Raw genomic sequence first — 27,340 nt, 5'->3', positions numbered from 1 at the left:
AACTATTCATTCGAAGTCCGGAAGTGGTTAATCGTCGTTCCTGACCATCTGCGCTCTGATTTCAGCTCTTACTGCCACGCTGACGCACCCTGCGCGCGCACTGGACTGCTCAAAACGTACCAGCGTCTGAGTTTGCGCTACTACTGGAGCGCGGTGTACACGTTTGTCACGAAATACATCCGCTCGTGTACGGATTGCCAGCGACCAGAGCTGCCGTGACCAGACCAGACGAGGCGTGACCAACAAAAGATGCCGTGTCCCCAGCCCAGTAGTCCGACGTGGTTCCGGCTACCACAGATGTTTCGTCGGTGCCTTGACGAGACCGTGTCGCGGGACCAGGCCGGTGCCTTGACGAGACCGTGTCGCGGGACCAGGCATCACCGACGACATCATCACCCCCTGTGGCGGCAAGGACTTCACTGTACATTGCCATCTGATCTTTCGCCCTCACCACATAAACGACTACCGCGGCGTCGACCGGGACACTCGCTTTCAACTGGGGGGCCATATTACGAGAAGACCATGAAGAGGACAATGCAGCGTGGCTTCGTCATCCCAGCCTCCGACGACGAAGAAGCTGTTTGGGTGCCCGCAGCTTGGCCGCCATGTAAATAGGCTGTAAATACATCGTTCGGCCCGATTTGCAAAAAAGCACTCGTTTTGTTTAAGCATTGCATCTTGCGAGGCGTGCAGCAACATCGTGGAATGGCCGTTACGTTAGAAGGGGTCATTCGATTCGGTAGAAGTCCCTACTGAAGCACATTGCTGTCTTGCCTCTAGCTACACACAAAACTGGGTGTTTTTTGGCTAAAAGACGCCTTTTAAACTCCTCACGGCAGTCGACCTGCTCCCACGTGTAGTAGTATGATAGTGGAAAACCTGCCAGTTTACACCGGTGGCCACGAGCCGTCGTAAATAGGCGCATTTACCACGATTCTACCTCTTAACAAAACGCAGTATCTAGCTGTGAATACTACCTTTGTCCTAATGGGAATTTTGAAAACTCCCACGCCTCCTTCTTCTCCTCCTTCACCCCTTCCTCCTTTACAACTCCTTACAAAATGGCTCCCAGTTGGTGTCGTGTGTCGTCTGAGCTCTAGCGTCCACAAAAATTTATTGTCGGTGTGAATTTCCGGCCGCACGAATGGATCTAAAGTGCTGCAAAACAACCGAAGCTCGTTGCGAACATTGTGGAAACAGCCTATCGACTACCGTGCGACACACTGCAACTTCGCCTCCGAGTCACCGACCTTGAGCCGACAGACTTCGCCCGCGAGCCGACAGACTTCGCCCGCGAGCCGGCGCCAGGCCTAACTGCAGTGATCGCTAACGGAGAGTGGCTCGTTAAAAACAACGCGGTTGTGCCTCTGCGAGGTGGTTGAAAGTAAGATTTGCACCTTTTTATTGTACCTAATATTTTGGGAGACTTGTGCCCCTTCTAGTGTCAAATAAACTCAGTGTGTTTCCCGCGTCACTGCACCGACGATTCTCTGCAACTGAAGTGAGCGTTGTGTGTGAGAGAGGTCGCCTTGCCCGGAACGTCATTGGGGATGCCGAACGGTGTGAAAGCAAAGCGTATTTGCGCGGGTCTCGAGCAGAACACTCACTCGTTCACACTCGCGAGCAGAATGAAAGGTGTCCGCACTGTGAACGGCTGTTAGGTGTTTTTGTTAGGCTGTGTCGGTAGCATATTGGCAAACGAAGGTGAAGTTGGCCGCTTTTCTTGAGAAGTACGTGAGGTGCCCGCCACGCCTGCTAAGAGGAGGGTACCTGCCGCGTGCCGCCGGCGATCAATTGCTTTCACTGGAAAGGGAGAACGTCGGGGCCCCGAGGGAGCTCTCCGTACACGCTAGGCGCCTGTAAATATAAGCAGCAAACGCCACACGACGGAGCATTCTGTAGAGTCGGCAAACGATGGCTTATTTTATTTTTTTATTTTTTATTTTTTGAGGAGAGGGGGGGGGGCACAGCCGTCAGACCAACCGAAATTTTTGCTTAACTTGCGGTGAGGGGAGAGAAGGGGAATGCGGGTGGTAAAACCTGAAGCTCGCTCCCAGAACACTACACGCGAGGAAAAGAGGGAAAGTCGATTGATTGATTGATTGTGGGGTTTAACGCGCCGACGCAACGCAGGCGATGAGGCGCGCCGTAGTGGAGGGCTCCGGATTAATTTTGACCACCTGGGGATCTTTATCGTGCGCCGAAATCTCGTACACACGGGCGTTTTTGCTTTTCGCCTCCATCACAAAAGCGGCCGCCGCGGCCGGGAATCGAACCCGCGACCTCGTGCTCAAAAGAGGAAAAGTCAGCATTTTGAGAAGTCGGTCGCCACAAGGGTTGCGCTCCCTTTCGAACAGCACTTCGTTTTGACCAAGTAGTGAGTGCAGGTGTCTCGGACGGAAGTGCAATTTTGCGTAGGTTTAAGTAAACATTCAGACATTACGGAAAGTTGGACACAGGAGTGACAAGTGCGGCGTCATTACAATGCCGTTTCTTTGTGTTTTTTTCCGTCAGATGCCCATAATGCTTTTGTATTTGTTGCCATAGATTTAAAGCATTTTGCTATCCCTGTTATGCATGTGCTACTGTGTCTTCCTGAGGAACGTGCCAGGAAGCGCGGCAACTTCAGCGTTTGGGGGACAAGTGCATGCAAACCGCGCACCGACGACATGCTGACCTCATTGTTTGCAAATTGCCTACATTTTTTTTTCGTAGAGTGTTGTAGGAGATAAAGTTCTTACCAAGATACGTTGCGTTCTCGATGTAGGTGTTTTGTTGAATCAGTGTTTTTATTGGGTTATTAACGTGTTCACACGTATATCGTATTTATGTAATTGCTATGCAATAAATTTACTGTGTGCAGAAGACAAACTTTTCACGTTTTGCCATTCCACGTTTGAAGCGGAAAAAGACTAGACATTACGTACTCTTAAACAAAAAATGAAAATGCTGCCGGTCCGCTCAAACGCACAAAAACAAAAAATTACACCATCTTCCCGTGGGGAACCCTGATGAGGATGCGAAGCATCGTGGCGGTTCCGTGTGGTTCCATTGTGTTGCCGTTATGTTGAGTGATCTGGTTTTTACAAGCGCCAGAGGGAATTCCGCGTCCGGGTCCACACCGGCGGCAAAGGCACGCAAGTGCTGTTGTGTTACGGTGAGTAGGCGGTGGTTTTCGAGGCGCCGAAACTCGTCCATCATGTTCTTGTCGATGTTGTCTCTGTGGTAGAATCGGTAGTCTCCGTCAGATTTGGTGAGGTAAAGGTTGTTGACATTGGTGCACCGGCTGAGAGCAATGTACACGCCCTCCTCTTCGCAGCTTTGTTGTTGTTGTTGTTGATCCTGATAATTAATGTCTTCTCGTTCTTCTTCTTCTTCGGCCGTTCCCCTACGGGAAGATGACGATGGTGGTTGAACGCGAACCTATCTCGTGATGGATTCTTTGGTTGGCCAATCCCTAGGGACATCCTGCCACAATCAGCATCAGAGGCGCTGCGCACGGGGCTGGTTGAGCTGCAAGGCGCGTGGCGCTTCCCGGCACAGCTTTCCCACGGGGAATTCAGCATCCCCCTCTAAAGTCTTCAGTTCGTCGTTTCCGTTGACGTTCAGCTTCGCGTGCCTTCGTTGTATCAGTAGCTTCTTGGCGTAGTTTGAATGAGTCAAGGACATAAGGCGCGTTCGTAGCACTTGCTCCTGTCCCGGATTTGTAGCGTATAGTGGGAAGAGCACCGCGTACCTTCCGTTGCGGCCAGAGAGTTGTGGGATCGAAACCGGGCGCCGCTAACTATTTCTTTTTTTATAGTGTAGTATCGCGGAGCTATGGGTGTAAGGAGGAGAGTTGCGCATGCGCAGTGAGCGGTGTGGACGGCGCCGCCATCAACGACGCAGGACAAGGCGAGCCTAAGAAATGCTCCGCATTTAAAAAAGTAGCTCTAATGCAGGTCACCACTGCTCCCAACGCGCCCCTGAAAACTCCCAGTTGGGGGAAATAATACACTCCTAACGGTACCCCTGAAAACTCCCACTGTAGTGGCAGTAAAATGAAACTCCCATATGCTAGTGAAAAAACTGCGGAAATAATGGGAGTAAGGCGAAACTCCCATTGGAAGGAGTTTTGAAAACTCCGAATTGGTACTGAGTTATGCAACAAGCCATTTACTCCCATTTCGGTTTATTTGTGTTCTGTGTGTAGATTTGCGTGTAGCGCAAGATTTGCTCCAGTTGCCGGCAAGCCGTGACGTTTTTGTCCCCAAACGAAGATGATGCCGCGGCCGTTCGTATCTTCTGGAGGCGGACGTGTCGGCGAAACAACACGATGATCTCTCCCGGCAAAACCTCGAGCAGGATGTCGTATAGCATTGCCGAGAAGCACCTCGCTTGGACGTCAAGAACGTTGAGGCAACGGATATTCAGCTGGACGCCGTCATTAGGTCTGGGCAGCTTTTTTTTTTTCGATGGAGATTTCACGTGCCGCAGCACGCGGAGCAACCGGAAATGCCGCTGTATGAGCCGGCTCGTGTCCTCGTACCTGTCCTTAAGAACCTGGCTGGCACACTTGTAGCACGCCTCCGTCATTTGAAGTATGGCAATGACAGCTGCTGCGTCACCTTCCAGGTAGTTGCGGAGGTAGTGGAACCTGACACTTGTGCTGAGATTCGGGTTCGTGTGGACTGCGCCGTTAAAATGCTCCCAGAACGACGTCCATTGACACACGTCGCCATTGAAAGGCTTGATGGTAAGCGTTGGGAGACGAGGCATGGAATTGAGCTGTCGTTAGGGGTCATGTGTCGTATTTATCGCAGCCGAGGGGGCAGCTTGCACCATGCTGCTCACGCTGAGGTCCTCCAGCTGGCACTGAAGACGAGTAAGAGTCTCGAGCGTTTGACTGTTGCAGTGCGCCGCAGACTCGTACTCCTTTGCGAGCTTCACGACCGGAGTCGGGACCTCGACCTAGGCGTCGATCTTGCGAAGCTCCTCCCGGCTTTCCATTAGCTTGTCCATCACCTTTCGGAGTGCTATTCGGTCAGAGCAGCCGCTCTCGATGAGTGCTGTCGCCTCGGTCAATATCTTTGACGCTTGTGTTCGCCTGGCAGCATGTTTCGCTGTCAGCGGGCCCATCGTGGAGCGAAAATTCCCGGCTTACTTGCTCTGCTGGCAGTCAGGTCAGCGCGTTGCCTCACTGGGCGTGGTTCCGAGGAGGGCGAAGTTGGTTTGGCGGCCGTTTTTCTGTGAAACTCGGCGTCGCCGTCGCTCGTTGCCCACGTCGTCGGGAGCCGCTCGTTTTCCCTTGAGTTTCGGCAACAAATGTTCCGGATCGACCACATCGCTGCGATATAGTTACCAGGGAACGAAGCCGTGGGACTCCCTGATGGAATGCTTTAATGTCGATGACTGAATTACAATGACAATGATAGTGTGACGGTATGTGCCAGGAACTTCATCTTCTACAATTCACAGCAGGGGGCGCTTAGATTCGAAAAACCTAAATTAACCCCTCCCCCCAACCCTGACACTTTTTTCGCGGCCGTATCTCGATGAGACGGGTGCAAGGAATAAAGTTTTATTTGGCAAACATTCAAAAGAAAGATAGGCAGAGACTGAAGAAACCGCTTACGTCTGATCTTCAGCCCCCCTGACTAGCACTAGCGTCCGTTGTGCGGCTTGGGTCGCCACTCTCAATATAGCCGATCAGATCGTCTTCTGTTCCGTTAAAGTAGTTTGTAATTTAAAACTTTAAAAGGACTTGGCCCCAACAGAAGGGCTTGCGTTCGGGCTAGTCAAAATAACGTACACAAAAGAAAGGATGGTAACCTGTCGACTCACTGCGGTGAATGCCCCAAGTGTGAACCATACTTTAAAAATTCTGTGATATTGTTTAACGACTCTGATCAGCGCACGCGCGAGATAGTAGAGGCAGCTTAAATGCAACTAGGAGATTTTGAGGGTGTCAGCACGACATCAGTAGCCTTGTCCGATGAGGAGGCAGCTTTCTTAAAAAAGAACTGGTCGTGGTAATGACTAGCTGACACGTGTGGGACATCGGCAAGCGATTCCGTTCTTTTAATCTGTGTATAATCGTAACCTTTTCTGTATCTCTTGTATTTTTGCTGCTATATATTTCACCTTGATTCAATAAAATTCAGTTGGAAGTAGCGCTTGTCCTTGTCTACTGTGTACCTGTTTTTTTTCTGCGCTTAAGATGAACGTTTTGGCCCCAGCGTCATCTCGGGCCCGCTTCCATGCGTCTCAAATCCACCTTGACATGGTTGCTTAGAAAATGAGGTGCTTCGATTCGCATACAAACTTCTTTGCCAAGATCCTTCCCCGAAAGTAGAAAGGGTGCTTAGAGTCGGAAAGTGCTCAGATTCTCCAAAATGCGGCATATGTGCATATTGAGCGACAAGAAAGAGGTACGGGGATCACAACATATCTTGGCGCATTTCGTTGCCGCCCTATTAGGCAGCCAATAAAAAAACGTGCAGCAATTCGAGAATTGTCGACTGATACAGAACATTCCGTTTTTCGTAATTTATTCTGTATGAATAGCGAAATGCGGTGGTTGTTGCATTCTTCTAATGTTTTCTCCTGTTTTCTCCGTGATTTACATTTAAGCTATCATAGGAGTTAACTACTTTAATTTCGCCAGCAGTGTTTTTCGGGGTCTGTATTCACGAAATTTTGATTTGTGCTTCTGCTCTCCTTTTCAGGGTTTTTATTTTATTCTGGTGTATCCGAGATGAACGGCAAACGCAAGTTTTAACTTGTTAGTTCAATTTTGTAACATGTTTATTTTTATCTTTTGTGCACTTTTGTTTTTCATATTAGGTTCCCCAGAAGCTCTTAGTTTACGCAATTACAACAATTCAATGTGTGTCTTCCGCCAATATTTAATGTCTGCGCATATACAGGGCCTTACACGGTCGGCCCATTTTTGGCTTTCTATTCCTGTTTTCGGCGTTCTTTCGGGTCTTTTTGTTTTAACCTGTTATTTGTGTTATTGAACTATCACCTGACCCTGATTTCTTGATGTTCTCTATCTCACTCTACATTTTGATTTGGACTTCTTGATTATTCGTCTAGTATTCTATACTTTATAATTCTTGTGCCTCAAACTCGATCAAAAAAATAAATGTTATGAAAAAGAATTTATTTTTCGTCGCCTTACCGTGACATGATAATGGCTTTAATTTCCTTGTGTTCATTACGTTCTGCCATTATATTAACTTTGTCTTGAGAATTTAGGGCCAGGAGGTCCACCTGACACTTTTTACTTCGGGACCTGCTTCTGTCTAACATCAATAACGCATTTTGTAAATCAAATCTTTATTGAATCAACCTTAAAACGTTGAAACCTATTTTTTGAGAAGATGTATAGGATGTATGCGTGCGTTTTGCTGTTTATTTTCGTTCGAACAAGGACCTCCATTTACGCTATTATAACGATTGATCGTGTTACTTCCACCAATTGTGGATTTTTTGTGAGAATTCAGGGCGTTACACGCCCCCCGCTGTAGGGGTACTCGTCAAACAATGCTGCGGATTGAAACTAAAAATGCGAAACTGAGGCAATATTTCAAATTATTTTGAACCATTTTTATTACGGAGCAAGACTTTAATGCGCCGCCAGAAAAACGCTTGCATTGCGTGTCAAATACTCAGTAGGAAATACTGCCATGTATTATATTAGGTAACCCGCCAATTTGAAATGACGCGGTGTTGGTGTGGCCTGCGCTTGTTTCCTTGCTCTTGGAGTATTGTGATCGTAAAATAACATCCAGCTTTCGATGTTAAAGGCAACAAACAAATGCGCGAAGCAATGCGCACTTTATTGCGCCTTCGTAGGCGCACACGTCTGCACCCCATGGGAGGGTTTCTACCCCTGGGGAAGGATTTGTGAGTGGCTGTCGACGGTGGGGGGTGCTGCAAATTTCTCTTTGGTGTGTGTGTGTGTGTGTGTGTGTGCGGTAGACCTACGCACCAGGAAGCCGGTTTCCTGGAGGAAGGACACATTCATTTATTAGACCAAAATCAGAATATGCTTGTATAGTCTCGGAGCCCCACACCAAATCGAACATCACTAGTATCGAGAAAATCGAAAGAAGTGCTGTACGTGTCATATACTCAAATACGATCGCCGCGAGTCTGTTACAAACCATATGGCCAATATTAACATCCACACTCTCGAGGTAAGGCGGCAATTTCTTCGGTTGAAGTTTCTCCACCAATTCTTCACCAACAAGCTTGGGCTAGACCATACTGCCCATCTTAGACTTCCTTTCAACAGGAAAAACTTGTCACACCCGTGAATTTCTCAAACCCGGTTTTTTTGCCAGGACTAAGACTTCCATGTTTTCATTGTTTCGTTGCGCCATTGAAGAGTGGAAATTGTCACCTCTAACCGCACTTTCATCAGAAGAAAACTTGGAAACATAGCTGTGTCGAAGTGCCGCTGTTTCGAACTGATTGATTTGTTGATGCATTGCTGTCCTGCTAATTGTCTAGACTGCGTTCTTTGCTATCGTGTTTTTTGTTCACCGCAACGTTATTCACTTGTGCTTTGAAATTAATAGTTTTTTTTCTTTGTAACCCTGTATTTTTTGTTTGTTTTCTCACTCTTGTGCAAAGTGACTTGTGTAGAATTGTACTTTTGTTAGTCTGGCCACTCCGGCTTGGGCTTGCAGCCTTCAGTAAAGAAATAAACTAAAATAAAGGGTAAAAAAAACGGAATCAGATCTCATGAACTTGCAGTAAACGGGTACGACATTTTCTAGCTCGATTCTTTATTGAGCACGTGCGTGGATGGCCCCATGCAGTTCAGTTGAACACAACACAGTCAATAGAGAACAATGAGGCTCGGCGGAAATCTGCGCCAGTTCCACGGAGCGCATATTTGGTACAGCATGAAAAAAAAAAAAAACAGGGTCTAGAGGAGGACAAGGCTCAATACGCCGTTTCGCTGCGTTTCCTTCTCTAATCCTTGTTTTTTTTTGTGCAGCGGCAAATGCTAGAAAAAAATACGCTGAACTGCTTTTGGTGCAAAAAATTCAAAACGCAGGTGCTTCTGTATTGGGCCCAGCTGTTGAGCTCTCAACACGCTCACTCGGAATCCGCTGCTTGCCAACGCGTGGAAGGTCCTTCCACCATTTTGTTATTTACTTTTATTCATTTATTTGCCCCTCAAGGCCTTTTCAGGGCATAGTAGAGGACAGTGGGTGCATGTAACTTCGTATCAAAACCATCGAAACAAATAAAAAGCAAAAGAAAGAGGAACGGAAGATTGGTGCGTTGCATAGGAAAATTCAGAATGAAGAAAAATGGGCCAGATCATGAAGACGGTTGTCGATATTGTTATGCGAAAATATGGATTGGCACTTGAAACATACGCTGTGGAACAACTGCTGCACAGCAATCTGAGCCCGGGTATTTGGTTTTTATCCATAGGAAGCCTTGAGACGCTATTCGGCCGCGTTCACCTCGTCTCTGCTATTTTAAATGCGGAGCATTTCTTAGGCTCGCCTTGTCCTGCGTCGTTGATGGCGGCGCCGTCCACACGCTCACTGCGCATGCGCAACTCTCCTCCTTACACCCACAGCTCCGCGATACTACACTATAAAAAAAAATAGTTAGCGGCGCCCGGTTTCGATCCCACGACTCTCTGCCCGCAACGGGAGGTACGCGGTGCTCTTCCCACTACGCTACAAATCCGGGACAGGAGCAAATGCTACGAACGCGCCTTATGTCCTTGACTCATTGAAACTACGTCAAGAAGCTACTGATACAACGAAGACACGCGAAGCTGAACGTCAACGGAAACGACGAACTGAAAACTTTAGAGGGGGATGCTGAATTTCCCGTGGGAAAGCTGTGGCGGGAAGCGCCACGCGCCTTGCAGCTCAACCAGCCCCGTCCGCAGCGCCTCTGGTGCTGATTGTGGCAGAATGCCCCTAGGGATTGGCCAACCAAAGAATCCATCACGAGATAGGTTCGCGTTCAACCACCATCGTGATCTTCCCGTAGGGGAACCACCGAAGAAGAAGAAGAACGAGAAGACAAAGCTGCGAAGAGGAGGGCGTGTACATTGCTCTCAGCCGGTGCACCAATGTCAACAACCTTTACCTCACCAAAGCTGACGGAGACTACCAATTCTACCACAGAGACAACATCGACAACAGCATGATGGACGTGTTTCGGCGCCTCGAGAACCACCGTCTACTCACCGTAACACAACAGCACTTGCGTGCCTTTGCCACCGGTGTGGACCCGGACGCGGAATTCCCTCTGGCGCTAGTAAAAACCAGATCACTCAACATAACGGCAACACAATGGAACCACACGGAACCGCCACGATGCTTCGCATCCTCATCAGGGTTCCCCACGGAAAGATGGTGTAATTTTTTTTGTAGTGCACCTCACCATGCGTGTTATTGGGACCAACGAACGAATTACCGGCTACCCGAACCGGAATCTCCCGCATTGGTCGTTGAGGGCCGGAACTCGCGTGACTTACCAAGCCCCTCACCGCTTACTAGATTTTTGTTCAAGCCTTACGGGCTCAAACGCACATGAGAAGAGGCACCCAAAACAGCCGGAGCGACTACACGCGAGGCCAACCCTGCAGCGTGGTGCTTGTACCTACTGCGGCAGCGGGAGTGCTGGATAACTCCTATTCTCGAAAAGGCCTGACGGCACCCCTTCGAGTGTTTCTGCATGCCGTCGTTCAGGGAAGAAGTCCCAAAGACTTTGGTGGACACGGGTATGGTCATCAATATTTTGGATCGTTCCATAGTCACCCTTGGGCCTCACCTAATCCAGTCTCGATCGGCCATCTGGTTAGGCTCATTTAACGGGTAATAAACATGCCAGTTGGCTGCGTGTTCTTGGATATCCGCACTCTCGGAAGGCTGCACGGCGTCGAGTTTATTGTCGCTGAAAGCCCGATTTTACCAGTGATTATTGGAAGCAGTTGGTGCCGATAGGCAGTTGGAAGCAGTTGGTGCGAACAGTTGGTACAGTTCGGCCAAACTTGCGATTTCGTCGAAATTGCATTTTTGCCGAACAGTACTTGCGTCTAGCGTCAAGACTAAAGTGACCAGACGTCCCGATTTAGGCGGGACACGTCCCGCTTTTGCGGCTGTGGTCCCGCTGTCCCGCAGGTTGCTTCTGGAACGGTGTTTTGTCCCGCCTACGGCCGGAAATACGGAAAATAGGTATCAAGCCCAGTGTTACTAATGAAAAGCTGGAGGAATGAAAGAGCTAAAAGAAACAGTTTTAGGGACTTCAAGAAAAGAGCGCCCGCGACGGGACTAAGCAAAAACCTGTTGTGTGTTTAATGCTTAGTTCCAAATGCTGAGCTGTTTTCTTGAAGTTACAGTGTAGCAACAAACCGTTCAGCACACCCTTCTAGCGTTCCACGAACGGTGGGTGGACTTTTTTACTTATTCAGCAAATAACACATTGCTCGTCCAACAAAGGCCGAGAGAACTACGAAACGTATGATCTTTCAGATAAAACAAAACTGCATTGAGCATTAGTATCCCATCACGCTATGTGCCACGTGTTCTTCCTTACCCCCCCTTACCCCCCCCCCCCCCCCCCCCTTCATCTCCGTCCTGTCCCGCTTTGGGGTCCGAGGAATCTCGTCACTTTAGTCAAGACACACCCACGCGGACAAAGACTTCTCGCTGCTCCGGACTTCCCGCACTCACGTGGGCTATCATGCTTCGTTACTTGTGTGTTGAGAAACCTGAAACGTTCTGCGTGGCCGTTTCAACTCGACTTTCAATGAACAGACGGCCGCAACAATAAGTAGAAGCCACTGCTGCTAGCACATCTTTGCACGCGGGCTGCGGCTGCGGCCAGCCTATGGCCTTGAGTCTTTGCAGTTGCGCGCAATTGACCGCGCAGCGTTGCGGCGAAAGATTCAAAGAGATCCCGGAAATGAACAAAGCGCTGCACTTCGCGCAGCTCCCTAAAATGGGGCTTCCTGTTAACAGGCTAATGGGCATGGCAGCCTTTCCAGACGGGAATATCTACTTTGCAATAATTACCAGAAACCCGTAGGTTCATCGGAAGCTGGGGTACCTTGCAGCGCTCGGGAAGATGAAATGCAGTTACGTGAAACCTACGAACACGGCAGTTCGTTTCGAAAGAGTGTCAATGTGCGTATCAGACGTGACGATGCGTGTGCGTACTGGTTACGGCGACCCACCACACAACTACAATGGTCCAGTACCAAACGCGATATATTGCACAAGGCGAGGCTTACCGGCGGATTCACGAAGTGCCAGTGAAGGCTACAAGAAGCTCAGGTGGGTCGCTTAAACCAGAAGTCGTTAATGTGGGCTTCCGACCTCCTACACAATACAGGGAAGGACACGGAAGAGATGTAGTAGCGACAGCATGCTACAAAAGAACCATCGAGAGGTCACGGCATTTCAGAACCCCGAGTAGAAAGTGGTTATGGGGAGGTGGGCAGGGCGGTAGTATATCAATCGCACAGCCGTACAACGTCGCCGCGAATGACATCCCAAGAAGAGGCCCTTCGTAACAAAGACTACACTCGAGGGGGCAGAATCAGTAGAGTTGTTCGACTTCCTCCTCATTCGATGGCGAATCCAGGCGTGTGTGCCACTTGCAGGGCCGCAGGATTGACTCTGACGAAGGCTCGAAAAACGCCAACGAGTCGATGGTCTAGAAAGGGTCAAAAAGTCATCTTTATCGTCAAGCTCATTCCTTTGACTCGTTCGGAAACGTCGGAAGGTCAAACGGGTTGAGTTAATACAAAATGTTACCGAACAGATAAAGAATATTTGCGAAAACCCAATAGATGTTCTTACAGTCGGAAAGCGCCAGCTGGAAATCTAACGCATTATGCTTCCTGAGCGAAGTCGCAAACAGAGGTCATGTGCGCCACCGGGCCACTATTTTTTGCAAAAGCCATTTCACAAGTCAAGGAGGAGGAAGGGGGAGAAGTGGTGTGTTACGAGCGCGTTAAAAAACGAATTAAAGAAGTTCATTGAAGTGCGTTGCAAATATACATAAGTTAAAACACCACAGACAAGGCTACCAAAGTCAGTGACTTTACCAGGATCCTCAATGAGTTAATACAGAGGTAATAATTACAATAAACATGGCAGCAACACTATAGAAGTAGCAGACGTTCCAAGAAAGAATAAAAGGAGTGAATGTATTTCCAGTAAACAATCAAAATGGGAAAAAGTTCACCGGAGAGAAAACAACATCCGATATTCCATTCCCATTAGGAATAAATAAGCAAAACGTGACAAAAGAACAATTAACAGGACAAACGATGGTGTTTCAGTGTCGATTTATATAACGACACGCAAATAATTATTTCACAGCCGATGGTAAAGTATTCCAAATTGATATAGCAGAGATAGTTGAAGTCATTTGCCATAATTAGTTTTAACACGTATTAGTAAAAATTTTGTATATGATGAAAACCTCGTGGTGTTGTGTTGTGCGAAGGATGTGGGGTTGGTAAAATTAAGAGGCAATTGGAAATACAAGGACCTAAAATATCAGGGTAAAATTATACTGAAACAAATTTTCAACAACCGATAACACGTCATAATGGCGCTATGTATCTTGGTTGTTATAATTGAGGATGGCTTGTGGTGAAAATGAGAATGACTCGATTTTTAATATGCTGTCCTTATGAAATACAATTATGTGTGCTTCCCTAAGCTGCGACCTCGTAATTTAAAGGCCCATGAAATAAAGAAAACTTAGGTGATTAGAGAGCATCATGTGAAAAATACAGGCGAGCCCTAGGTAGGGCCAGAATCCCATATGCAGTTTTTTTCATGATATGACTGATGTGAGAGCTAAATCTTAGGTTAAGGTTGAGTAACACACCAAGTAAGGAAACAGAGTTGCAAAAAGCAATGAGATTAGGAACGAGTGTAAAAGACAGAACTGAAGGTATTTGCCTTTACTGTATTTAAGTACCGGATATTTAGTTTTTTCATGGTTAATCTTACAATCAGTTATTACGGAACCAGTTTTTAATATTCAGGAGGTCAGTGTTTAACATAGGTGTAGGACCTGTGATCCATTTGTCTGAAGATGTTAATATGGTATCGTCAGTGTATAATACGCGATGACATTAAGTCAAATAATTTGGAAGATCGTAAATATATAATAGAAACAGCAACGGACCAAGTATCGACCGCTGGGGTACACCTTCGTGAACTGTACGCGAAGGCAATCAAACTGTGGCTATGGTAGAGTTAGAGAAGAAGGTGGTCAAGGAAAAGGTACAGTATGTAGCGATGCCTTGTGCACGGTCTTTTGCTGGACGTAGTAAGAATAGCCGATAACAATATGAACCTAATTTTGTACAAGGAAGCAGCCCCAACGCTATTACTACGTTCAGAAAATGCACTGGGTTTCGTCAATGCAACTACAGCCATTCTGGCACAGGATATGTAGGTGATTGGTCAGACCAGAGAAAAAGTTGGTGAGAGAGACAGAGAGAATAAACATTTATTGATGAGCGTAAGTGCTTATGACACGACACTCGGTGGGCATGCCTATTACGGTGGTGGGCATGCCTATTACGAGATACCCAGACTGCGACTTGCCATCCAGGCCCTTTAGCGGATCTTGCTGGTGTCATCATCATTTATTATACCCTTAAGGGCCCCTTGCAGGGTATTACATAAGGGGGGAGCAAATACAGAAATTCCACAGCAGGTGATGGTCAATAGTACAGGCGTAGAAGTGAGGCAGATTCACAAAGAAATGGCAGCAACACAGCAAATATATGTACATATGTACCTAACGGAGCTGTAACAATAAAATAAGGAGCGAAGACCCCTTTCAAAATAATTAATATAAGCCATTGATTGGCCACAATAGCACTCATTGACATAGAGTCACTGACCTCGCGGAGTGGTCAAACCATTTCGTCAGGCGGGCAGCACATACACAAGGCCAAAGCCGAACGCCTAGCGCAGTCCCCGCGCGGACTACATTCCAGTGTCCTCGCTTCGACGCCTCGCAAGGTCCGGTTCGCCCAGACGAGCCATCCACTGCTCATAAGAAGAGGAGGGGTTATGGGGTGGGTTTAGAGTTTCTTGGCACTCCCATACTTGGTGGTACAGGGTACCCCGGGCGTGGGACCGAAATTACAAGGAGAGGGATATTGACGTGCGTAGACAGAATGAATGAAAGTGCTGTGAGGATAGACGTTTCTCGTTAATCGCCGAAGAGTGGTGGTTTCTTGTCGGTTAAAGCGAAGATGAGGTGAAAAAATTTTGCCCGCCAAAGCCTATAATGTGCCAAGCCATCTGAATACCAGACAAGTGGGTCCGTTTTGATGGCAGCGGAGAACTTTCCGTCTCGGGTAATGGCCCCCCGGTGAATGTACGCACGGGCAGCAGCGTGAGCCGCCTCAGTATACCGTCGAGGGATTCATGTCCAGGAACCCAGGCGATGTGCATCTCCTGTAGCTCTGCAGTTTCGGTAATGTTCAGTTCTGGTGGGGAGGGGGGGGGGAGAAGAGGGTTGTTGTTTTTCCGGGAAAAGAAAAGGAACGGAAGTATACCGGGGATATTTTTGGGGATCACCTGAAGACAAGCCAGTGCGGGGAAGTGGAAGTGATGCGCCTCCGCTGGTAACCTTGACATGCCGCTTTCGAGTCAGGTTTACCGTAATAAGGTCCTTGCTGGTCGTGGCAGCCACGCTAGTCGCAACCTCCTCTGCAGCTTCGGAAGCGAAGTGTGAGCGCAGGTTCTTTTGAGAAGAGCGACAGAGAAACCGTTATTAGAGAACGCTTCTTTATATTGACTTGGAGAACAGTAAGTCAAGCTAAAAGAGACGGCTTTCCTCTTCAGTGGAAAGGAGCTGATGGCGTCCACTGGTCACGCAGCATGGTCTCCAGCGTGATCTAAGGAGACGTCACAAGGAGGGCAAATAATACGGGAGGCCCAGTTTCCTTATAAGGAAATACCAAGGTTCTTCGAGTTGAAAAGAAAACATCGAACAGAACTTGCAAAAATGAACACGTGTGAATGACTGTACATGACTCTTGCATATAGCTCTGCTTCCAGATAACCATCTGTGCACTGAAAGCTTGATAGAGATGATGGGGCCAGAAGAGTGCGCTGTCAGCACTGTTCTGATGTCTTGAATGCAGTGAACATTGTCGGCCCTAACCACAATCAAAATTGGCTTACAAGCAAGTGTGGATTGTAGAGACAGCAGGCATGTGTGCGTGGTTTGCTGAAAAGTTTCTTGCTGGGCTAGTTTACTGAATTTGCAAACTTCTGGCGCATTGACGGGACATTCCTATGCTATTTTGCCTGAGCATTCGTGCCTGAATTGTTTGCGACGGCATCTATATGCATAGTAAACTCGTTTGCAGTTGGGGCAGGTTCCGCCGGATGTGTTCTTGCTAATCGACTGACGGCTGATGGAAGCGCCCGTGTGCTCATAATCGAAGCGGGTGGTCTGGAGGATGCCGCGGCGCAGGTGCCATTCTTCTCACCCCTGCAGCAGCGCACTGCGGTGGACTGGGACTACACCAGCGAGCCGCAGCAGAACGCAAGCCTCTCTTTTGTCGGAAGGGTGAGTTGAGTCTTAAATTACTCTATAATCCGAAAAGTTAAACGAGAACTGAAGTGACTCATTACATCCCAGAGAAAAGGCTGCGATGCACAGCCTATGCTCAGAGAATTCTGACCGACTGTCGTGGGTTTACCTGTTCTATGCGTTGGTTCTTTGACATGAAAAAGTTTCTTAAAAGAATTTACTAAGGCTTACTTGAGTATCCGGTAGAGGGTAATTATCAAGAACAGTTTATCGATTAGCAGAGTACACGTCCCTGGAGCTTTCGTCCTTCCTTCGCGATGTGAACGCTGCAATGTGCACCGTTATGGGAATTCAGATAATTAAGACAAAAAAGGAAAAGAACGTCCATAATAAGAAGAGGTCACGTTCAGAAATGGGACACTAATGGTTCGCCCTCACTATATCGTAAAATGGGCGTAGGAGTCCTTGTACGTTTTTCGATGAATCCCCAAGCTCGAGGAGCTCTTTTGTTGAAGGGGCAGTGCAGAAATGTTTACTTACGTAAAGTCGGGCATGGCTATTCCGAACTGTGAATATCTTTTGCTGGACGTGTTTTCTCACAGAAAACGTCGCGCTTGACGCTGGAACATTACGGTGCCAGGCTATCTCACTAATCAAGGCTTTATGTAGCACCTAATGACCTAATTCGGCATGCTACCTAAAATGCGAATTATTACTGCGCCATACACTGGAGATATCATTTCCACAACGACGCAGTCTTAGTTTCGTCCCATTTCAGAGGTTACAAACTATCATGCCTGGATTATTGTTTGAAATGAACACGTCCCATAAAGAGGTCCAGCTCTTTGCTTTTAAAGGCGACCTGTTTTGTGCAAAAGGTTTTCTCTTTATTTCAGAGTGCAAGGTTCTTCGTGCTTTCCCTGTACACTTGTTGTTGCGCTTAGCAAGACGTGTTAGCAATGGTATTTTAAAACCGGTAACTGGCTAATACAAAAGGCTCCTAATACTTCAGTTTTGGGGGCACATTTTCATTGGATGCTCCTCTCTGGTGTGGTTAATGTCGAGCAGATCGTGAATTTTCTCAGAAGGATTCAGCTGTGTGTGATTTAAAATTTGTCTATGGTCGCCTCGCTTTGGATTCAGCGTTTAGTGTGATACTTGGCTACGCTTAGTTCATTACCTCTTGGATGCTTCCGGGAGCACTCGCCAAAGAAGGGTAGCTTGCTTCACCTCATACGTTTAAACATCAACAGCAGAGAACACGTCACCTTTGCAAAAAGGGGCCATGACGGGTATCTGCTTGATGGGTGGCTTGAGATGAGGTGTGCTTTTGGCTATCATGTCCCAGCATCGTTCGTTTTAATGGCTTTGCAGGTCAATCGATATCCGAGGGGCAAAGCGTTTGGCGGTTCCAGCTCTATCAACCACATGATATTTTCGCGCGGAAACAGACGCGACTACGACAGCTGGGTGACAAAGTACAATGCCACTGGATGGTCGTACGACGAAGTGTTGCCAGCTTTCATCGATATCGAGACATCTTATCTTGGAATCAACAACGGTAAGTAACAATTTGTCGGGGAAACACGACACACAAGACATCGCACTTAAACAATCCGACGGGAGATTTGTTTGGTCTTGTTTGTCTGGTTAGCCTTAAATGCTTTGTTGTAGCTCTAGCGGAAGTTGGCTCCTTTGCTTATACTTATGATGTTTTTGGAGTAGAGCTGAGCTATCCTGCTTGAGACCATATATTGCTTTGTACAACTGATTTTAGCTGGTTGAAAATTTCCGTGATGGTCGCCAAGTAAAAACTTTCGCAAATACATGAATTTCTACACTTGCGAAACTTCTCGTTTTCCTGGTTTCAGTTTAATACCGAGCAAATAATTAAAATTCTGGCAGAATTTTGCCAAAAGAAGACTAGTTTACAAAGTTACAATATCCAAGTAAGTGCAGTGGCAACAAAAACAGTGTTTTGTACCAGGTCACCCGTTCACAGTTTCTTGGCATTCTCAGTTGAAACATACATCCGCTGCTGCTTTCAATATTGTATGTGTATTCATGAAAGCGTAATCCAGCCGTATAGACCTACGGGTTTCACGCCTTCGACTGCGCTAAACAAACCAAAATACGGAACGGGTGAAATTTCGAGCTCTTTTCGCGGCATTTCTGTTCCTTCCGTAGAAATGTTATGAGAACTTGTAATAATAAATCTTCTTGTCTGTTTAAACTTTACGCACATAGTCAGTACACCATCAGCAAACAACCGCTCATTCTAGGAAAGGCGCCAGAGGCAAAGAGCACGAAAATAATTACGGAACAGCTCGTTTATTTGTGTGCCTTACGTAATTAACCAATCGAAAGCATCGCAACGATTCGAGCCATCGTGAGGAGCCCAAAGTAGCACCAAGTACACTCCGGTAGACAAGTTATAACGAAGCAGGGTCTGTCAGTGCGATTCCTGGCCGATGGTATAAATAGATACCACAGCCAGAAAGCACCACATGCGTGTGTTTCAAGGCCGTTCCGTCAGCACATGCATCGGCGACACGCGCTGCTCAGCCACACATTGGGGCACCTGATCGTGTGCTTAGATACCTGCGGTCGACTGTGCGCACTCTTTGGAGATTTGTGACACTAAGTTTTTGTGCCAAAGAATGTCCCTGAAGAAATGCTTGCTCTCCAGTCTCTGCTCTTTTCCTGAGGCCAGGAGGTGGAGGAAATAATACTTTTATTGAAATTCCTGAACTGCCCTGAGGGTGGCACAGGGGAGTGCTTCCTTCTTCACTGGAGCCCGTATGCAGTCCGCGCCGCCTGTGGTATGTCCACCAGCTGAAGCTGGGTAGGCAGAAAGGACAGCAACATGCCCCATTTATCTTGTTGGTTAGTTGACGCGAAGAGAGGAGATGCTCAGGGCTAAAGTTGCACAGGACGCAGCGGCACAGATAGAATAACCCTTGGCTGCCTACCATTCGATGTCGCTCGCAGGCGTGAAGTACAATTATGTGGAGCTGCTCTTCCAGTTTATTGAACATTACCCTGCAAGTATTACTACGGCTATTGCGTAACTTTCTCAGTTTGGTAGCCACGCAGCAGCCATGATTTTGGACCGTGCTCTAAAGCTGTGCCCATTGACTGCACGCGCAAGGGCGTCATCCCCACCACAGCAAAGCCATGACGTTTCAGGCAGAAGAGAGCTCCGCCTGATGTTTATTCGAGCATGGCGGCAACTGGGGTGTTGGAAAGAGTTTGGTGGTGTCGAACATGGGATAGCCGACGATGACACTGCGAAGAAGAGAAAAGCGGACATGACTTCAGACAGTGCAGTACCAGTGCAGTGAAGTTCGTTGTCTCGCGTCGTTTCTCAGTATGGTGCACGGGAGACACGCTCGCCAGCTGTGCTCGGACGCCGCCATGCAAAAGCGCCTTTCCCAAAAGCAGTGCTGCCTGCGCCAATCATTGTGCCGGCTAGAGGAAAAAGTGACAAACCGTTACGCTAGACTCTCAAAAATAAATAAAAGACTTAGAATACTAACACAAACGAAATAAAATATGCGCTAATTGAAAATTATACCCTGTGATCGCGTGTACTAAGAAGAAATTTGCCAACCACTTCGAGCCTCCCGGCCCCCTCTCACTGAGAGAAGCTCAGCACCGGAAAGATGGAGCCATGCAGCGAAGCGCCGACCCCTATACGGAAGAATAAATGTCTTGTCATTTCATTAGGTTAGCAGTAGAAGGATCATGTCGGCAAATCTTGACCTGCGTCATTAGGTCGACAAAGAGGGAAATGGGGTGATGAGCGGGGGAGAGGCGCAGTATAGCGGAGCGTGGTGGATGTGCAGGCCAGCGACGTATCGGACGGTATTCAAAGTAGGACTTGATTGTTGGCTAGTTTGTTCATGACCTACGAAGGAATACGTCTGCGCAAAAGACGAGGACGGAGAGAAGAGAGGACAAGACGAGCGCTCGTCCTGTCCTCTCTCCTCTTCGTCCACGTCTTTTTCGCAAACTTATTTCTTAGTACGTTAGGTATTCAAAGGCGTGGGCGTGTAAAGGGTTACGAGGAGCCGCAGACTCAACAGCTGCCTCGGGAACATGTTAACAAAAAAATTAAAACGCCAGCACCACGGACATATTAAAATGGCTTGTGTTGCAAACTGGACGCATGGATTCATAGTGTAATTGAAGTGCGAAGTGAGCGTAGGGCCTATTGGGCGTAGTGTTGTAGTTTGTTTTGGCACCATGGTGCTCTGTATTCGTCTGCGCGCGTATTGCCTTTTCAGTCGTGTAATCATTTATTCTTCTGTTGTATTTCTTTCTCCTGTACCTTATATAAAGTCATCACACCCACTCCCCTCTGTAACGCCCTACCCTGGCCTTGAGGGTACACTAAATAAATAAATAAATAAATAAATAAATAAATAAATAAATAAATAAATAAATAAATAAATAAATAAATAAATAAATAAATAAATAAAAAGAAGATGTAATTTAAATGACCGTAGCCGATCACGGCACTACTGAAAAAGTAAACACGCAGCTGGCAGCCAATTCCACCATCATCGCGAGCAAGGTTAATCACTGACAAAGAGAAAGAAGACAAAGCGCGGTTCCCGGAAAGAGCAGACGCGGCTCGTAAATAGCGCGCCAGAAACGCGCACTACCGCGCTACCGAAATAGGCGTGCGTGTCGGTAAAATCCCGATAGCTTCAGGAAGACCCACACCTGCGTGTTTAGCAATGCGATGCTTGCACATTTCAAGCTTTCGCCAATAGGTGTTACAGTAATTTCTGATGTCGGAGAGTTAAGTGCAAAAGGCGCCTTGACGGAAACGAAACGCGACAATTGCGGCTCACAAACGGCCATTGGCGACGAGGAGTTGCATAGCGCGTTCACACACATACACACGCGAAAGCAGCTAAAGAAATAAAACGCAAAGATAGGGAGCGGGCACGGCTTGGCGACGCCCGCCTGTGCGTGCATGCATCTTCGTAAAAAGCCGTAAAGTCCACAATGGTAGAGGCAGCCGGTAAGAACGTTTCCCGCAATAAAAGCTGAAGCGGTCACGAAGACAAAAATGAACTTAGTTTGATATGAAATACGAAACTTTTGACGGATCTTTAAAACCCCAAATCGCCTCTTCTCGTTATTCAGCCGAAGTCCTGCATTCCAGTTTTGCTGTGGTACGCTGAATGCAACAAGCGGAATATGCACCTGCCGTGCATGATGTGTACGACGTGTTTCTCTTTTTCCTCTTTACATTTTTTTTTGTTTTTGCACAGTGCGCCGAGCAGGGGGTCTTGTAAACACGCCATGAGGGCTGCGTGCAGAGTGGTCGCGTTATGTTTTTTTATAGTGAGCATCTCTCCCTGTTATTTTACGACGATATACTCGGCTCCGACAATCTGCGAAAAGCCGTCTAAGTTTCAGTTGTTGCTCGGTCTAGAAGAGAGCCACAGCTGCACAGAGTAGATAAAAACATCTGTGATTCGGCGGGATTCGAGCCCGGTGTTGATAGTAGCAACTCGATGCGGAACACATGCGCTATTTATCATTTTTGTTATTGCCGGTTGGACATCAACAAAACACCAGGTACGCGGGTAAGACTTCCAACTCTGCGCTCGGTAGCGTAGCCTAGTTAAAAACGCTGCGTGTTTAACACTTAGGGGCAAAGCACCTTAGCGGCTGAGGCTGTTGGCGTCTCCTGTCGTCGTCGTCGTAATCGTCGTCTCATGTAGTAACGGTGCTAAAACACCGTGAAAGTCATTTACGCCTCGCGCTAAAACGTAACGCGTTCTAAAAAAAAACACCGGGACACTCTTTACGCCTTCCGCTGGAGCGCTTCGTAACGCGTATTAAAAAACACCGGGACACTCGTTGACGCCTCGCGCTAGAACGCTTCCTCCTTCAAACACAAGAGACGTTTACAGCATAGCTGTATGTCTCTACCCCCAATAGTTTCATCTCCGTTGGCAAAAACGCCAAGGAGCCAAAAATACACTTATACACTGCATGGTTCGCCCGTCCCCAGGTTTCACGTTAGTGGAGATCGCCCGTGATTTTTTTCGTTTCCTGCCACCAGTCGTGTCCCCCGGGCTGGGTATTTTACACGTTCACCATTCCCCTGGCGTCCTCGCATAAATACTGCCTCTGATGCCTTGCTCTACGTCACTGTGGCGGAAAGCCATGCGGGTCCTCCATGTCGCATGCAGGACAAGCAGCGTCAGTAAATTCTAGGGCACTGAGTTGTCATTTTTAACACACAAAAAAACCGAATGCCATGGCAATCAGAAGGAAATCCTTTTTAAGCTATGGGGGATGGCGTCCCACAGAAAGGCACTATCCCAGAAATCCAGGAACACGTCGTTCACGATTCGGGTTTTCTTACATATAGCACAATCCGCACCCCATGAAACAAAACGCCTTTCTAAAGCATGCAATTTTTCACCATAAAGATAGAAAATTTTTTTGACGCCTGTTAGGAAAGCGATTGCCCTGACACGTTTCAGCACATTTTCCAGCGGCCCTGCGCTGTAAAGGTTATTTACACAGTGGCGGGTAAGCATGAATCGATCAACTATATATATAACGTTTTCTTTGGTACATTATACAAGTACTCCGTTGAGAACCCTGAACGAAGAGAAGGCAATGCGTGCACTGCATTTTTCCCGGGGGTTCGCAGCGGTGAAACAAAACTTGCCGTTTTTTTTACTTTTTCAGCGATGCATTCCCCCCGTGGGACTGGCCAGGAATCGGCAGTTTTGAGGGTTTAACGCGCTCGCCTCACAAAATTTGCTAAGCTATGAATTGGAAACATTAGTACTGTACAATGGTGTGTGCCACGTGACACTTGAACATCAGGAATGTGAGTGGAAGGATTGCACACCGAGTGAGATCGGCGAAACTGGGCGCAGTCCAAGCAGTGAACGGAACAAAATACGTTTGTTTGTAACTTGCGTTTAGCATACTTCCTAGATAATTACCCGAAGAAAAGTAAATTGAAATGATTCGAGTTTTATGCTAGTGGGCAAACATGCGGCTCTCCGCCTTTTTGCCACATCTGTGCGGTCTGTGTAAAACACCAAACCAAACCGCTGGACCGAGAAGTACAGCAGTCAGGCCGCATGGGGTCGTGAGACGTCCACGTTCAAATCTCCCACCGGTACAATGGGCGTGCCATCGGTGTTGCTGTCGTTTATTCATTAAAAAGACGATTGAACGGAAGAGTGCACTGCGGATATTATTCTACGCCGTCACAAGTTACACACGCAAAAAGCGCACTTCGTGGGAGGAGCATACAGGGGCAGAGAACAGGTGAGATGGAACGTTCGTAGCGCCGCTGCAGAGGGAGTGGTCGTTTGCAGGAGGAAGTGAAGCTCAAACTTTGAAGCACAGACCACCTAGCAAAACAGAGCGTGAAGCCTAGCTTCGCGTACACGCCCCACCTCCTTTACCACTTCCTCCGCACCCGCGTAAACACACCCGTGTGAACCTGTGGTCGCGTGCTTAATGTGAAAGCCGGCGGGTAAAATATCGCTCTGGCCGACTTTCGAGTTGTGCAGGAAAAACACCGGAAAAAGCGCCACACCACGAGCCTGTCCAGAAGGAAACAGAAAACACTATCTGTCGGGTGCACTTAGGGTAATTATCTTTCCAGCTATATATTTGTTAAAAACCATGGACAGAATTGAGCAGCGGATCTGTTTAAGCTTTCCTCTGTCCGTGCGAATCGTTATCAGGAAGTCCCCCTCGGCGAGTTGGGGAGGGTGAGAATGCTAGACCAAGAAATGTGAGGGAAAGGGGCGAAGAGGAAAGGAGTAGGCAGGTTCCGGGAATTAAACCCGTACCTTAACGCCGCGAACCAGCAACCTAACCACAGGGCAACCCCTTATGCCCCAAGGGTTCGTGGTTAGCAGCGGCGGAGGGTAGTAAGAAACTAGCGCCTCCCGTGGTCGGAATCGAAGGCCTGCCTCTCGCGTTATGAAACCGCAGTATATCCGATTGGACTTTCATCGCATCCGGGGCGCACAACATTTCATTTGGGTTTGCAGCGCGGGCTTTGGCTTCGGACTTTGGCTGAGTTGAATCGAACTTTGGCTTCGTACTTTGGCGGTATGGATTTTGGACTTTAGGAGGGTAGATTGTGGATCTTGATTTAACTCGGTTTGCATGACGAAAACTTAGCTTCTGAACCATCTTTTTCTCAATAAAGGGGCAGACCTCAGAATAATTAAAGCAGTTTCACTTCAAGTGTAATCTGTAGGAAGTACTAAGCAGTGAATCGCCAGTGTTGCACTTGTGTTATTCTCGTAATTATCTTGTGTTTACGTTTTTTTTACAATTTTCGTACATTTATTAGCGACAGTAGACATGTTTAAACCTTCCACCATCCCTGTTTTTCTCGAAGCGCCCGCTTTCGCTCGGTCCGAACGAACTGTTTCGGAATACATGGTAGGAAATACTGACTTTTCGCAGGGTGCATTTAGAGGCCTATTCTACCAACGCCGCCTGTATAATATTTCCTGATATGGGCGGTGTTCTTACTACTGTACCAAGAAGAGAGGCTGTGGCGCCGTCTCTTGACAAGTTTCAGTATCAGGCTGGTGTTGATACCGAAAGTAGTCAAGACAGGGCACAGTAGCCCATGAAAAGTCATATAAAGAGACACTGGACTGAGTTTTTATTAGGTTTGTGCAATTAATGTGTTAAATTCATGATGTTTTCCTTCTTTTACACTATTGTGTACTTACATACGGCCTAGCAACGGCAGCGTCTATGGCCACGGTGCAGCTCAAAGATCCACCCAACACTTTGTAGTTGATTAAGGAGTGCTTGTTTGGCGCAGTGGGATCCACATAACCTTTGTAACGCGAGGGTCACAGGTTCGATCATGACAAGGCTAAACGGTTTTCTTTTCGAAGCCTCTGCCCGCCGTGACCCCGGACGAGCAGCGACGACAAGACGGGCCCCTAAAGTGCACCGCGTTTAAAAGCCAAGTTGAATCTAGTGAAGACCTGCAGCCCCGCTGTTTTCTCAGTCGTGGCGTCTCAATTGCGCAGGCAGCCAAATTTTTTTCTCTGAAACATAGACATAACCTTCACTATGGCTTCGCTATGTGGTACGGCTTGAGCTCTCGTAACTTGAACCAAGTCATAAATTCTAGGTTCAGCGTGAGTAAGAGAAATCGTGGAAGTGTCACTCGGCTTTGTTAACACGGCTCAATCTAAGCGGGTGGCAATAAAGGCTTGACGGGGATCTCCTGTCATGAGTGGTTTGTGCGTGGTCCTGGTGATGTCGTCACTGATGATCCGAGAGTAAGGCTTTGGTACATGGTTCGCGTCCCCAATTTTAGGGCGACGAGATGCTGCAGGCGGACGCCTGTCCACAAATACGCTAAGTGGAGTGACGGTTAGGCTGTAGTGGGAAGCCTGAGTGGGCGTCTGGCTTCGGAGATGTGTGCTTCCATAACGTTAGTTCGACCCGAGTGAGCTTACCCCACAAACATGACAATGCAAAATGGAATTTGCGCAAGTTTGCGCTGATATATATATATATATATATATATATATATATATATATATATATATATATATATATATATATATATATATATATATATATATATATATATATATATATATATATATCATATTACGCTGCCGGGTTTTGGGTTCTCGAGAAGCAAGCTACGGTGAAACAAGAACGGAAACCAGGGTCTATTTCCCCGAACATCACTACACAGAACACAATTTATGTAATGTTGCCCAAGCAAATGTGCAAAAAGGGCAAAAATACAGAATCCGTCATTGGCGCCGTTTCTAGTTTAGCAAAGCGCACAATCATTTTTGTGCACTTTCTATACTTTCTTTTTCTGGCCCCGGCTTTATGTATATGACTAGTTTTTCTGTAACCGAAAATAGCTGTTGGTTCTAGATAGCCCAGTGGTGACTCTGGCCCTCTAAACGTTCGTGTTTCTCTGCCAGTCCTCAGCAAAGTACCTGACGGCGCCTCTGTCAAAAATGTAAATCCTTTGCATGGTCTCCACCAGTGATTGGGCCTACGTTGTCCCGCGTCACTTGAGTTCTGAAATTTATGACCCCTGATGGTTAATACTTCAACCCCGAGATGTGTTTCGGGCCTAATGCAAATCTTAGCAAGCACTGGACCTTCTTTGTGGGCAATGTGCACATAGCACAAAAAAGTTTTGGAATTTCCTATGCCGGCTTTGGGATGAACGCTTCGCGCAAGATTACAATCTCCACAAAGTTGATTTCGCAGCGCAGAAATGGGTTTAACACCAGGTAGATGTGGACGGCGTTGGACTACACAAGTTAGTGGTGTCTGGCTGAGATAGCCTGATGCCACCTATCACGAATATTTCTGCTGAAGTCAGAAACTATATACGTTTTTTGCTCAGCGTCGCTTGTTTCTTGTGGGCTTCATGAGCGGACAGGGGAACACTAAGAAAAACTACGCACTTTATTTATTCCGTTCACGGGAGCCTCATTGTTCACCAGAGCATTGTTCAAGATAACAAAAATATTACACGAACCGATTTTCGTGCGGCAGGCGAATTGTATTTCTTTTCTAATTTGTAAAATGTGCAGGTTTTCACGGCGACAGTGGTGAAGTACCTGTCACTTTTCCAACACACCGCACAAAGGCCAGCGATATTTTTCTGGAGGCGGGTCGAGAGCTTGGTTATGGAAATAACGACTACAACGGCCCCAACCAAACAAGTAAGTTGTGTTGCAATACTATGGTGTTTACTAATGAC

General features: G+C 47.4%; 1 protein-coding gene across 1 annotated transcript in view; it reads left to right on the top strand.

Moving 5' to 3' along the window:
- LOC144145076 (4-pyridoxate dehydrogenase-like) overlaps positions 1 to 27,340 on the top strand; it is a 77,496-nt gene that overhangs the window by 14,251 nt on the left and 35,905 nt on the right. The window contains exons 2-4 of the mRNA XM_077676567.1: positions 16,391 to 16,593; positions 17,932 to 18,118; positions 27,171 to 27,302. Of these exons, the coding sequence (XP_077532693.1) occupies positions 16,391 to 16,593; positions 17,932 to 18,118; positions 27,171 to 27,302 (522 nt within the window). The remainder of the gene's footprint in view (positions 1 to 16,390; positions 16,594 to 17,931; positions 18,119 to 27,170; positions 27,303 to 27,340) is intronic.

The sequence above is a fragment of the Haemaphysalis longicornis genome, unplaced genomic scaffold (genome assembly GCF_048455015.1).
Source record: "Haemaphysalis longicornis isolate Haplotype H1 unplaced genomic scaffold, Haemaphysalis longicornis Haplotype H1 scaffold_7, whole genome shotgun sequence".
In the NCBI taxonomy this organism is placed as follows: Eukaryota; Metazoa; Arthropoda; class Arachnida; order Ixodida; family Ixodidae; genus Haemaphysalis; species Haemaphysalis longicornis.
Note: the sequence above shows the minus strand (reverse complement) of the source record. Positions and strands in the feature narration are given on the sequence as shown.